The 14,638-nt window shown below is 43.2% G+C and overlaps 1 protein-coding gene across 1 annotated transcript in view; it reads left to right on the top strand.

Moving 5' to 3' along the window:
• ppfia4 (PTPRF interacting protein alpha 4) overlaps positions 1 to 14,638 on the top strand; it is a gene marked incomplete at its 5' end in the record, with an annotated part of 53,899 nt that overhangs the window by 25,775 nt on the left and 13,486 nt on the right. The window contains 4 exons of the mRNA XM_084542959.1: positions 10,677 to 10,778; positions 10,885 to 11,049; positions 11,897 to 11,971; positions 12,479 to 12,550. Of these exons, the coding sequence (XP_084399085.1) occupies positions 10,677 to 10,778; positions 10,885 to 11,049; positions 11,897 to 11,971; positions 12,479 to 12,550 (414 nt within the window). The remainder of the gene's footprint in view (positions 1 to 10,676; positions 10,779 to 10,884; positions 11,050 to 11,896; positions 11,972 to 12,478; positions 12,551 to 14,638) is intronic.

Here is a 14,638-nt window from a genome sequence, read left to right on the forward strand (position 1 = left end):
GTCTGTTTTGGAGGCACAAGGGAGACCTACATAATTGTCATAATGTTTTGCCTGATTGGGTCACCACAGCGAATCATCTGCTTCTATCTTCGCCTTATCCTCTGTTTCCTCTTCTATCACACCTTCATGTCCTCCTTCACTACATCCATCCAAAGATCTCCTCCTTCCCGGCAGCTGTAACCTCACCATCGTTCCACCTATATATTCACCATCCCTCCTCCGAACACATCCAAACCATCTCAACCTGGCCTCTCTAACTTAATCTCAGCCGTCCCTCTAATGTACTCATCCCTGATCCTGTCCATCCTGGTCACGCCCAGAGAAAACCTCAACACCTCCAGCTCTGCTGCCTCCTGTCTTTTCCTCAAAGCCACTGTCTCTAAACCGTACACCATCGCTGCTGGTCTCACCATTGTGCCACGTATTAACCATCCTATGGTCTGCAGAGAGCAAAAAGATACAGTCACAGAAAGGTGCCACACTAATGACCCACTAATTAGGTACGTTTTATTTATGGCCATTGAGCTAAAAGCAATTTGTAATCACGCACAAAAGACATCAGTATTTGCAGAAAACAAACTAGCACTGTGGTGATTAATTAATCATATTTTTTCACTATATCAAAGAACTAGAAGGGGTTTCAGACTCCAGTGAAGTGCATGCTCTGTGAAATCCTACCAAGAGAGGAAGGGACGAGGCAGGCTACCGTTTATAAATAGAAAGAATCAGCACGCACAATGTCACGCTGGAGGAAAATGGGGCTCTTGAATTTGTGTTGAGTAAGCACCGACCGGAGTTTTTATTAGGAGGAAATAGAGCGTTTAATTTCATGCTAATTTCTTGGCATTAGAACTAAATGTGACTTTAAAACTCCGTCTGAACCGAGTGCCGGGATTTTCATGTCCACGTGCATGCGTGTGTGTGTGTGTGTGTGTGTTTGTGTGTGTGTGTGCGATAAAGAACAGGTGGCCAGAGCCCCAAGTCCTTGTCAAAACCCAGCCTCTTCCTTCCTCCATCAGCTGATCCCGACGAGCTGCTCTGCCTCCTCCTCTCTCCATCCTCATCCTTCCTCTCCCATTCTGTCCTTCTCGCTCATCAAATCAAAATGATGCATGTTTACCTCAGTCCGGCTCTCCCGCTCTTTTTTTTTTCCTGCCTGTCCACGTTTATCCATCCCTCTCTGCCCTTTTTCCTTTCTCACTCTCTCTCCTCACCCTTCCTCCCCCCCGCTCTCCCGCCGTCCCGTGCTGTAGTAGTTAGAGTGGGCTGACTAGCGGAGTGCTGTCGTCCCAGCGGCAAAAGGTTCAGAGGGAGCGGTGCAGGAGCCTCATCAAGCCCCGGATTTTGAGGAGCTAGCCGCATCTCCACCATCCTCACCTTCTCCGCCCGCCACCTGTGTCTGTCTCTCCTTTTATGGGGTGTCCATGTGAAGGATCTGATATGTTTAGCGTTCAACATGAACCCAACTGTCAAGATCCACCTTCAGAATGGGACCCACTTTAACACCTACATGTACCAGGTAGGGACTCGGCACCCGTACAGTTTGTGGATATTGCCAGTGAAGGATTGCCTCCAGCTCACATAGCTCTCTCTGCGGTCTCCACATGTCCTTGCCTGAGTATTGATTTCAGCGCTGATGACTCTTTTCTAGGACTGAGATACGGCCTCCTCTCCCTCCTCCTCCCTCCTTCCTCCCTTCACACCACTACGCCTCAATCAAGCTGAAAACAGTGATTAATACCTCTCAGTGATGCGAGCTGCATGTCGGTTAGAAGGTCGGTTAGAAGTGCGGGCACACCCCCTCCTGTAAGGCTTTTCGGCGTGGTTAGTTGCATGTTTTCAACTTCCCATTGTTCAAGGAAATAATGGAGATAAATATCCGTCATGCAAGCGATTGCAAGTATTCTCTCTTTCTCTGAGACCGCCGTGCACGCTTGACTCACCATACGCTTATTACGGCACGCGTGCCAGAGACAGACTCCACTGATGCGCGACAAAAACTCTTTGTGCTTCTCCTTTCATCCGAACAGAGGAAGTATTCCCCCCTCTCATCCTTCCTCTCCTTCTTTGTCCCTTTTTCTGGTGCAGGTTTTGTTTTGCTTTGATGACGGAAACTGGGATACATGAATGGATGCTATTCTGGGCTCTGGCCTACACGTTGCGCTTTGGACTTAAGAAAGAACCCCCCCCCCCCTTCAAGGTGTTCAAAGTGTGATTTGCTGAGTTGTGTTTATACTTTTGTTGCCGGTGTTTTAGAGATGTCGAGAGTCGTCTTCTTGGCATTAAACCCTCACACGCTGATTTGTTCAAAACGAATTTTACTACAGCTCGCAGAAATCAAACATTATGCAAAAACAAAAGCAAGTTGTTGCTTTTAAAATGTGCTTCCTCTGTTGTGCATTGTGTATGGAAACTTTCAGGAAACATTTAAGGACCTGCACGGCATCACAAAGGGATAAATTCTCTCGGCAGCTTTGTGCACGTTCGTGTTTTATTGTGTGCGTCAGCTCGGTGCATCTGCATTCGCCTGATGAAATGTTCACGCAAAGTTCGTCTGCAGCTTACCAACTCTTTCCTAATGAGGCGTTGCCATGGCATCTGCAGGAGTGTGAAAGGTGGCGTCATGGCAACAGATTACTCACTGCTTACTTATAGGGCCAACACCCAGGCAAGGTGTTGTGTTGGTGCGTGGCTCTGTCCTTTTTGTTTGTGTGTGTGTGTGTGTGTGTGTGTGTGTGTGTGAGAGAGTGGTTTAAGAGTTGTCTGACGGAGGAAGGTCGAGTCCACCTCTCTGCTGTTTGCCACCTCTGCAGTGGTGAAGAGTTACAGAGCTGTGATATCTGAATCTCCCCAGGGACTCACTCATTCTCCAATCCCTGACCCTGCATTCATCTTCGCCGTGGCGCTCCTTAGTGAATGACCGGGCTCTACATCAGAGCGCATTTAGTGTCTTTTGGTGCGTCCAGGTGAAATGAAAATAAAATATCCCAGGATGCTTTTGTTTTTTTTCCCTGCTTATCCACTCGCGGATGGACACGTCTGTGGTTTTAATCCAGCGAAGATGAAACTTCATCAGTGGAAATCGATTCTTATTTTGCAGTTGCTTCATAGAATGTGTATCGTATTTCTACAGAGTAGACACTTTCTTTTTTTGGGCTTCCGGGTCTATTTGCAGGCTTTCAGTCATACCTTGCTGTGATACTTGAGTAAACTCTACTTCCTGATGGGAGAAAAAGAAAAAGCGAAATGTAATAAGGGAAATCACAGCCACTTTCGAGTTGAGTTTCTGCTAGATTTTCAGAGGATCTTTTGTTCAACTGATTATTTCTAAACATATAAAAGAGAGATCCCTACGTCTTACGTGTTGTGTTTCTGTTTTTAGATTCGCAAAACACGAGCTGCGAGCTGCTGATGTGCAATTAAGCATCCTACCTGATTAGCATACACGCAATCACACAACTCAACGCTAACGCCGTGAATCATATGACGTGTGAACAAGTTCGCAGTTCCACTCTCCTTCCTCTCATGCTTAGTCACGTATTTTCCACTTTTCCTTTCCTCCCACCAGCTGACGCTCGCGGCTTGACCTCACTTTTCTCAAGCTCTGGCCGTCATCGATTTATATTTGATGATGAATCATTTCAGAGATCCAGGAGTTATTTGGCAACACGGTAAAGTGTAGAAATGTGCAATTCTGCAGCTGCCTCCTTCCACCCTCCTTCGCTCCTGTGCGCATCTACTTGTTAGTGAATTTCTCCAACAAGCTGCAGAGGAGCAATGTGAACTCGCTGGCAGTTTGATCGTCTGTGCGGGCAAAGAGAGCAGTTATCAGCGTACTCGTGTGGTGAGAGAGAGAGAGAGTGTTTTCAAGGAGAAAAGTAAATATTGTATTTGAGATGCAGCAGAAGGACACTTACATTCTAGTGATATCTTAAAGAACATAAGATATATGGATATAGGTACAGTTTTGTGATAGTTTAATCTATATGCACACCGATCAGCCACAACATTATAACCACTGACAGGAGAAGTAAATAACATTGATCATCTTGTGACAATTCACTGTTCTGCTGGGAAACTTTTGGACCTGGCATTCATTCATTCATGTGGATGTTACTTAGACATGTAGCACCCACCTAGACCAGACCAGGCACCCCCACCCCAAAGCAATGACACTCCTTGATGGCAGCAGGATGCAGCCTGACACAGACACACACACAAAAGTGCTTTAGAACACCACAAGGTGTTGACCTGGCCTCCAAATTCACTAGATCCCAAACTGATCAAGTATCTGTGGGATGATCCACAGAGGCCCCTCCCCCCAAAGCCCCCCCCCCCCCCCCCCGACTAACAACGTTCTGTTGCCAGACACCACAGGACATCCTCAGAAGGCCCATGTCCATTCTCTGATGAGTTACAACTGTTTTGGAGGCACAAGGGAGACCTCAGGTTAAATTCCTCAACGGAATGAGTCCTTTCCAGCAGGAGTCAGTTGTTGGATCTTGTTCGATGAACCCTGACTCCTGGACACGAGCTCAGCTACTGTTCCGTTCACTACAATACTTTAAGCAGTGTTTGGGACAACAGAGAAATTTCAGAAACAGGAAATAACTGAGAAACTCCGCCCCCTGCCTCCCGTGTACTCACACATCAACACGAGTTGTACATGCACATGAGTTTTCAGTGCAACATAGTGTACGCACATTCTAGTTATTAAAAGTTACCACAGGGGAAAGAAAAGGTTTTTATTAAATCTGCCCCACAATGCAATGCTTTGTCTTTACTCCTGAGACGATCCATATCGGTTTACTGCTTACTATGGCACTGGCTACTCTTCATATTCGTTTTATTACGCGGGGACTAGTGAATGAGCAAACGAGGGGGACGATTTCAGATACAGTTCAGGTGTGTGGTGTAGGTTAATTCTCTATAGCGCTGACCTCAAAGCGCATTGCAATCATGCAGCAAAACACACACACACACACACACGGAGAAGGATATCAGCACTCACTATAAACCTTATATATTTTTTGGATCGTGCTTGAGAGAGAGACTGAATTATATGACTGCACTCCGATCTCTCTCACTCCTCCTCTCTCTGCACACACACAGCATTTTTATTCCCCATCCTTTAATCCCAAACTGCTTAAGGAAGGGAGGAGAGAAATCCCTTTACAATATCTAGGCTCAGCAGCATTTGGTAACCACTCGCTATCTCACATTGTGGTTGGAGGCAGCGGGGCGCTCCTCCAGACACCCAGAACCTTCTCTCGGCTCCGTATGAGACGCTCTGTGACAGATGTCGAGGTTGCTGTCAATGAGCCACGTCTGTATCAGACTTTTGTGTGAAGTTGAAAAAGAAAATCCTGGGATTTTTCAGAGCTAACATGTTTTGTTTTTTTTCTTGTGGGAGGGTTAGGATGGCATATTGTGCTTGGTGATAGCGCATGTGTGCGGAGAAGAGAACAGATGCAGTAGAAGCTGTCAGAGGGAAGACCCGGGACGGGCCTTCATGAGAAATTAAATAGAGGGGTTCTTTTTTGTCTCGACAGTGACGTGTTATATTTTATATATATATTCATACTTTTAGCTGTTCTTGCTTGTTTGTCCGTGCATCTTTCCCATTTGTTTTTCGTTTGCTGTTGAAGCTTTGGAGACGCTGAGAGCTTTTAAGAGGCAGAGGGATGAAGGGGATGAAGAGATGGGAGGTAGGAAACGTGAGAGGTGGCCCGTGTTGAGCCTTTTTGCCCTGATTGAAAGAGACAGTGAGCTCTAACATCTGTTGGTGGATTTGGGCTGAGCTCCCGTCTATTGGTGCACCCCTGTGGAATAAGAGAAAGTAAAATGAACAAGCTGACCCATTTTCCCCTTTCCTCCTGTCGCTCCTTACCTCCCTCTTCCCTGTGCAGTTGGTCCCTGCTGATTCTGACGCTTTTTTACTTTACTTTTTTTTTTTCTTCTTTGCTTGCAGCGTGACAGGCAGAGTCAATAGAAAAGCAGAAATCGAAAGAGTTTGCACGAGTTTTGCAGCTTTTCTCGGATCTGAATTGTTTTGATTAATTTTCAGCGCTGATACCTCGCAGCATGGAGGTTCTGGGTTTAAATCCCGTGTGGAGTTTGCATGTTCTCCCTGTGCCTCCCTGGGTTCTCTCTGCGGGCTTCCTCCCACCATCCAAAGACATGCTCATTGGGTTCATTGGTGATTCTAAATTGGATGTAATGTGAATGGTCGTCTGTCTCCCTGTGATAGACCTGTCCAGGGTGTACCCCGCCTCTCGCGGTTACAGAATATGAAAGAATGAATGAATTTTCAGCAGCTTAGCTCAGCGAGTGGCTCTCAATATATGCCCTTCCTGCTTGTTCTGACATGGTCCCATCTGTATGGTAAACGGGCCTTAGCTTACAGGACAAAACATTTAAACCACAGACCCACATTTTTCTACTGATATTCAGATGTGAATGCAAACAAAGAGAAATGTAGGACAGTTAGGTCTGCGTTTCTGCTGCCTGAGGACTGAGACTGAGAGGCTGAAGAAGAGTTTCTATCCACATGCCATCCGCCTGCTGAACTCAGAGCCTTAAACAGGACTTAAATACCACTGCACCACTGCACTTTAGTCACATAGCTGTTTTCAGTACTGTAAATGTGTGTATATATATATATGAGCGAAATCTAATTTACATTTTGAGTTTACAGTCTATATTATATATTACAGTCTATATTTAATTTTATTTTTGATGTGATAAAATAAAAGTATCTACTGATATCACAAACCCCTTAAAAGTTTGTTGTAAGGCACGGACCTCCTGACAGAAGAAATCTAATTTAAAACTAAAAACATCTGTTAAATTTGTGACCAAGGCTCCATGTCCACAGAAGATAACAATATAATGTCATATTCAGTGTATATTAATGAGAACAGTGTTATTAATTATGCTTCTGTGTCAAGAAAGCTGTAGGAAATATTTTACGTATATTATTCAGCAGGGCCGAATGGTACGTGTTTACATCAATATTAACGCGCTTTACATTTTTTATGAGACCTCTAATATTAATGTCATAGTTTAAATTATTTATATAGTAACGTATGATATTTATCTATATTACATTCACGCCTTGTGACATAATCCAACTTTGTGTTGTAGTTTATTGTCTCATATAAACACAGATTATTCTAATAACTAACACTGACTTTTCTCTTTTGATATCAGTGTAAACCATAGACTGTATATAAACATGGACTACACGTCACCACTTCCTTGCATTGGACAAACTGATGCTATTTTGTAGCATATACTGGCAGCGTCATCTTGCGACTTTGGAGCCAGAGTTTGCGCAGCAAGGTCCAAGAGTGGAGTGACGTGGAGCTACGATATCGATGACCCGCCCACACTTCCTCCGGACTCACTCGCGTTTTTGTTTAATTAATACTACGCTCTGCTCTACCTCCACCAGTTACAAGGAAATGTTGGATTATACACTGTACTTACTTATTTCTTATTTTTTTCCAACTCTCACGGTCCTATGGGATCGCTTCACTGAGTGGTTGGCATGGCAACTAGTAGTCATCATGATGCCACATCCTGTTTCTATGAAACTTATGACAATGAAACTTTTAAATTAAATTAGAAAAATGGACTTCAGTATAATCAACATTATATTAACTACCTAAAACAGAGGTTGCGCAAGACTTTTTCGTTGTCTGTCATTTTGACTGACAGGGTCATAAAAATCCCATCATAATCTATTTTTACCCGTCACTTAAATTTTTTTAAATGATAATAATGACATATTCAATAGCGTTTAATTTTCTTATTTCTTAAAAAAAGTTTGGGCTGCCGACACACCGCCTTGTCCGTAATCGGACCGGGACTACTAACGCTAACAGCTCTTAGACGGTACCGTAGGGTTGAAGTGCTTCTGTGGTATGCAAATTCCGTTAGCCGCATAGACATAGACATATATACAATATGTATATATGTCTATGGTTAGCACAAGCTCTGACGTGTGCATCAGTGTAATCGGTGTACAAGGAAATCGTGCACTGACAAAAGTTCCGCGGTGTTTGGAATACAAACTGCGATGAGAGACAAGAGCCAATTAATAACGTCACTCGCCACCAAGTGGTCAGGGATGTGAATTGCAATCTGTCAAAATGAAGGATGGCCTTCAGATTTTTGCGTCACAGTTTTAAAAAAACGGTCAATGACGGAAAATATTCGGTTAACGCGACCCCTGACCTAAAATGACAGAAACCACCCTTGAAAAAAAAGTTTCTGATGTGTATTTTAGTGTTTTAGTTTCGGCCCAAGTCCCATCCACTAACATGGAGGGGGTGGAGCTTATGACCTATTCTGCAGCCAGCCACCAGGGGGAGCTCTACTTGGTTTGGCTTCACTTTTGAGGAACTGTTCTGTCGTCCATCTTTATACAGTCTATGGTGCAAAGGTAGAGAGATGAGTATTCGTAGCACACCCTCATCAGGATGACCACATCCCACTCAGCGGTGTGGAAAAGTGCAAATGGGACATTCTCTTAAGATCACTACATTATTAGCCATTACTGATAATGTTTACCACCTTGAAGTTATACATGTCCAAACACCTCTTATGTTTAGCTGCACTTGTTTAAGATTTCAACTTCAAGATAGAATCTCTAAGTCAGTCATACCGAGAGTGCACCGTCATAGCTGCAGGGAGCCCCAGGACTGTAAAATGTGTGTGTGTGTGTGAGACAGAGACAAGCAGAGAGAGCATAAGCCTCTGTGTATTGGTTTGGACTGAAGCCAAGCCGACAGAAAATGCCAACAAAGCACCAAAGACGTTCAAACAACATGCGCACGCAAACAGACTCACACAGATACACATACACACAGCTGTATGGACTCCAGTGCGCAAACACCCACCCCATCTTTGCTCCAGTGCAATCAAAGCAGAGAAAATATTGGACTGCGTTAGGCCGAGGTGCAGTGAGTGGTCAGTTACGTCAACAACCGCGTCACTTTAATTCTGTTATCAGTTCGTAGTCATTGACGGCTGTCATTTAAAGGACTAGTTCACCTCGAAATGAGAAACTGCCAGGTGAAACGCCATAAAAGTTCATACAGCGTAAAAAAATAAATAAAAAAAAAACGCTGCAGCTCCATTTCAGTCTTCTCCCAAACTATTAAAATTAATGGAGCCATCTGTTTACAGCTCCAAAGAGGCATAAATGTCCATCAAATTTGCTTGTGGAGTGTAAAACAGGGCGCTGCTATCTTAAGTAGCGTGAGAGATGATGAAACTACATGAAGTAATACACTCAGCAGCAGGTACAGGAGATATCAAAACAATCACTACAATGGGTGCACATGTATTTTTGTTTTAGGATTCACTTTATTGCCAAGATGAGCTTAGCTTAGCATAAATGCTGAGAGTAGTAGGAAACAACCACGCTCTGTGCAAAGCTTAAAACACCTAAAACATATTCTAGCATTAAAGTGCGCTAACGAAACAGGATATGATGGGTTAAATAGGGTTAATGATGCAAGCTGGACACGGCCGCAGAGTAAATCTTCATTGAGAGTTTTATCAATGCTCTTGTCAAATTATTAACAAGAACGTGAAATAATTCCAAGCCTTGTCTCTGTTATTATTTTACTGTATGTTGTGCTTCCAGTATTTTCTCTGAGACCAAGCAGAAACCATTGCGGGTCAAGTCACTCATAGTCATCGGTCTTGTTTTTCCATCACATCTTTAGAGCTGCAAGCGCTTAAAAGCCTCGGTAAAGTGCACGGCCTTCTGTCAACACTAGAGGAGCGTGACGAATGAACATCGATAAACCAGTTGTCACACAAGTGATACACACTTTTCCAGCAGTGGTTGGAATTCACTTTGTCTAATTTGTCCTTAGTTTGATAACGAGAAACAGCTTTTTCCTCTCGTGACTGAATTTACTGGATGTGTTACTGTTTACTGTCCTTAGTTATCTCAGATTTGTTTGTATTAGCTTTTTTCCACAATATGAAGAAATGTCTTATATTTCCCAAAAACACTTTATACCCACAGTTTCACATTTAGCCACCTGTGCACACAAGCGTACACTGATTCACACTCAAGATTTCGGGGTCTTGCTCAAGGACATTACAGCATGTGGTCCATGTGTCGGGGTTGCAGCCACTAACCCTCTGGCTCTTGAACAAATTAGCTCTGCCTAGTGCATCTCACCCTTGATGCAGAATAACTCGTCATAACACCTTTTCTGAGAACATTGGCTGGAAGTGGGTACTGAGAAAGCTCAGGTTTTGTTTCGTGGATTTGGTCGCTAATTTGTCTTGGAGTAGCCTCCCTCCTTATCGTCTGTGTGCACAAAAACTTTCCCAGGCAGCATGTTTCTCACAAGAACAGTTCCTCTCCTTGAAGAAGCCCGCACATTACTTAAGTCTGCCATAACATCACCTGCTGATACACAGGTGTGAACAGTCTCCTCATGCAGGGCTGCTCTGTGCCAGAAACTTTGTGTGTGTGTGTGCGTCTGGCCACCAAACCGACCGGACACACCCACGTACGGTTCCACCAAGACACTGCAGCTGTATTTGTGCTCAGTTGAACAAAAGTTGCGCCCGTTATGTTTATCAGTGAAAACAGTACTAACCTCTGTGTGTGTGTGTGCGTTGTGTGTGTGTCGGCTGTGTAGGAGTTTGCCACCCTGACGAAGGAGCTGAATATATGCCGGGAGCAGCTGCTGGAGAAGGAGGAAGAAATATCGGAGCTGAAAGCTGAAAGGAACAACACCAGGGTACGTGTGTGGTGATGCTGATGAAAACAAACAATGTTTCGAAGCTCAGTATTAGCATTCTCTTTGGCCCCGCGTGAATTCATATATGTATGTGTGTGTGCTGTAGCTGCTGTTGGAGCACCTGGAGTGTCTGGTGTCTCGTCACGAACGCAGTCTGAGGATGACAGTGGTGAAGAGACAGGCACCCCCGCCATCTGGAGTCTCCAGCGAGGTGGAGGTCCTCAAAGCTCTGAAGTCACTGTTTGAACACCACAAGGCTCTGGATGAAAAGGTGGACACCCACACACACACACATACACACACACACACACTCTACAAGGACTGTTGTCCGTTCTTACAAACAAATGATGTGGACATAACTGCCTCACTTCATGACATGGTATTTCCACAACTTTTCGTGTCTTATTCCTTCCGATCACTGTTCTTTTTTGTTTTCTTTTTAAGTTGTTAATGAAGTCAGTGTCAAAGATAAAGTTCTCCGTGAGATGGAAGAGATGGTTCCTGAAATGCTTTTAACTTGAAACAAATGAAGAACGTGTTAGAATTTACAGCAAACTAAACCAAAGTACAATAATTTTTCCATCCATATTATTGAACTTTATTATTTATCCTTCCTAGGTATATAGTGTATATTTACTTCTACTATTTACTTCTATTTCTTGTAGATTTGTACATATGCAAACTTATATATATTTATTTTGCCTGTACTATTGTACACAAAGACTAATTTTAATTTTAATTTTAATTTTAATTTTAATTTTAATTTTAATTTGTTTTTATTTTATTTTATTTTATTTTATTTTATTTTATTTTTTATTTTTTATTTTTTGTTACTTTTAGTATTAATTTTAATACTAAACCTTTTTTGTAATTTTAATTTATTATTTAAATTTATTATTTTATTTATTTATTTATTTATTTATTTTATTTTAACTGTCTTACTCCCATTTTTTTTTTTACTACACACATTTACACATTTTTACAATATGTTTACAGAGAAATAAAATATTACACAGTAAAGTCTAGTTAACGCCTTATTAAGTGATACTTCATAGTATAAATTATACTCGTTGATTTGCGGGACTGAACTGAACGTGTGTCTTGATGTGCTTCCTCAGGTGCGTGAGAGGCTCCGGGTGGCTCTGGAGAGGGTGGCCACCCTGGAGGGACAGTTATCAACTACCACGCAAGAGGTGAGCCGTGCAGCCGTGTGCATGTACTGTATGTGACTGAGTTTCCTATGTGTGGCTTTTTGGGAGGTGAAACATCTGTTCCGCCCCGAGCAGACATCTGTTGAAGCCTCTAGCCTGATCTCACACACACTTCGAAGTGCCACGCTGGGTGAGAGACCCTGTCTTCTCAGTCCCTCTATTCACACACGTAAAACTTTCACACGTAAAAATGCCATCAAAGGAATAAATCTGAAGATATAGTGAGGTTAAATATTCACAGCGGGCTTAGCCGAAGCAGAATCCCAGCAGGCAGGTAACATGGGATTTAAAGCCAAAGCTCGTTAAGTTGCACTGATCACAGAGTTTTAAAAGAGGAGCAGACCTTCACTGAAGCTAACCATCCCCTGTGACGCACGTTTCACTTTGGGAGTCAGGGTTTTCTTCTTGGTTTGACTAAGAGAAAAGAAACTGATGTAAATTTGTGAGTTTTTTTATTTCAGTGCTTTCTTTTTTTAATCTACATTGCAGTTGAACATGGTGAGGCAGAGGAAGGATGGTGACTCAATGGAGCGAACAGATGGATCCAAACCTACATGGAAGGTCTTCCTGGCTGTGTGATTGTTTTTCTGCTCTGTGGTTTATTTTACGTCTGCCGTAGTATTTGTCTGGCTTTCTGTCTTCCTCCTACACTTTAACATCTACACACACACACAGAAATGCAATAGGCAGTTTACCCCAGACCCTACGCAGACCCTAGCGCCGTAGCCTGACGTGCAACGTACACCTCCACAGAAATGTAACTACACATCGCAGTGACGCAGACGTCTAGAGCTGGGATTGGCCCGCTTTAGAGTTTCTGGCTGCTTCTCCATCTCCGCAATTTTCGAATTGGTTGTTTTGGATCAATAAAGATAGAAGACATTGAGGAAAGGTTAACTGAGGAGGCTGAGATACAGACATTTGTACAACTCAAAGGCGAGTCATACAAATGCGAAATTTAGGCGAAAGTTTCAGTCACCATTGTTGAAAGTGAAGCAGGAAGTAGAAACAAAAATTTACGCGACTGGAAAAAAAAGACACAGCGCCGACTAGCGTTCAGGTGGTGTTTTCACAAAACGAGCCAGACTGACGAGAGCACAAATGGCTCGCACTGGTGTAGGCTACATATGTAGGTTACAGCATCTATGTCCCGTAGTACCCTAAATGAGCCTTAAAGGGGAACTACTGTTTTTTACAACCTGGACCTTATTTCTGGCATAAAATATGATCGTTTACTCACCCATATAACTTTGGTGTCATTTGGAGTCGTTCAGAAGATATTTAGATCCACGTATATCGATATATTGGGAGTGACTGGGGCACCGAAACGCAGCCTCTAAATAATACATTATCTGCCGTGAAACTCGTTCATTTCACCAATATTTTGTTATGATACGCTAGTGCTATTCCCCGTTGAGTCCGGAGTTACCTGTTATCATCATCTGGGGTCTGTAGATTGAAGGAGGATGCGGAGGCAGAGAGAGGAACAGCTGGCCATAGAACAACAAACCGCTGCACGTGCACAAATAGATAACAGGTTACTCCGGACTTAACGGGGAATAGCACTAGCAAAGTATTGGTGAAATGAACAAGTTTCGAATCAGATAATGTCTTATTTAGAGGCTGCGTTTCGGTGCCCCACTCACTCCCACTATATGGATATACGCAGATCTAAATATCATCTGAACGACTCCAAATGACACAAAAGTTATATGGGTGAGTAAACGATTGTATTTTATGCCAGAAATAAGGTCCAGGTTGTAAAAAACGGTAGTTCCCCTTTAACTGGGATTGGATCTGTCCCGAGTAACAAACCTCCCCACGATTAGGCAGCAGAGTCTGTTTGTATCTAGATGGAAATTGCCTTCTCCCGTATTGGCTCAGGAATAACAGAACAAGATCCACTTACTGTGTCTGCGGCTCTAGGGCTAAAGAAGCCAAATCATGTGTCAGTTTATTTTTATGAAAAGGGCATTTAAAAATCAATACCCTACTATTAAGAAACTGTGAAACTGGGAGAAAACTATCAAAAAATGGCCAAGGAGACGATAATTAAAGTATTAGGACGAACAGTGTTAAGTTATTGCCCCCAGATGTAGAAACCTTTAGGGGATATTTTTATTCAACGCACCACAAAATAGAAATACTCAATTGCTAGCAGGGACTCCTACCAATACAAACTTGGGATCATGTCTTACCGAGAGATTACTACACATTGTCAGTGTATAATCCACTTTTCACAGTCCTTTAGTGAGTTTGTATGGCCAAACTGGCTGTATACACAAATGCGCAGATCACCACATGTGTTTTCTCACACAGTCACACACCATTTAGCCCTGTTTTCCCCCAGTATTGAGTATTTTTATTATTCTGCAAGGTGTTCATGAGCAGGCGAAATGGGAACATGAGGGAGCAGAGGGGGTCCTGCTAACATCGGCTGCCCACTGTGTTGCCTGTCTGAATATGTGTCCCTGAAGGTTTCTTTAATCAAGGCCCTGGAATTAACTGCACTTAGAGCTCTGTGGAGAAGAGAAACAACTTCAAAACAACAACAGGGCCGCCTAACCTCACATAACCCATCCCCTTGTGCTCAAAAGCCACCGCTTTTTAATCTAGGCCACACGAAAACTTGATCCTACAGCTCACAAT

The sequence above is a fragment of the Chelon labrosus genome (genome assembly GCF_963514085.1).
Source record: "Chelon labrosus genome assembly, chromosome: 4".
NCBI classification, from domain to species: Eukaryota; Metazoa; Chordata; class Actinopteri; order Mugiliformes; family Mugilidae; genus Chelon; species Chelon labrosus.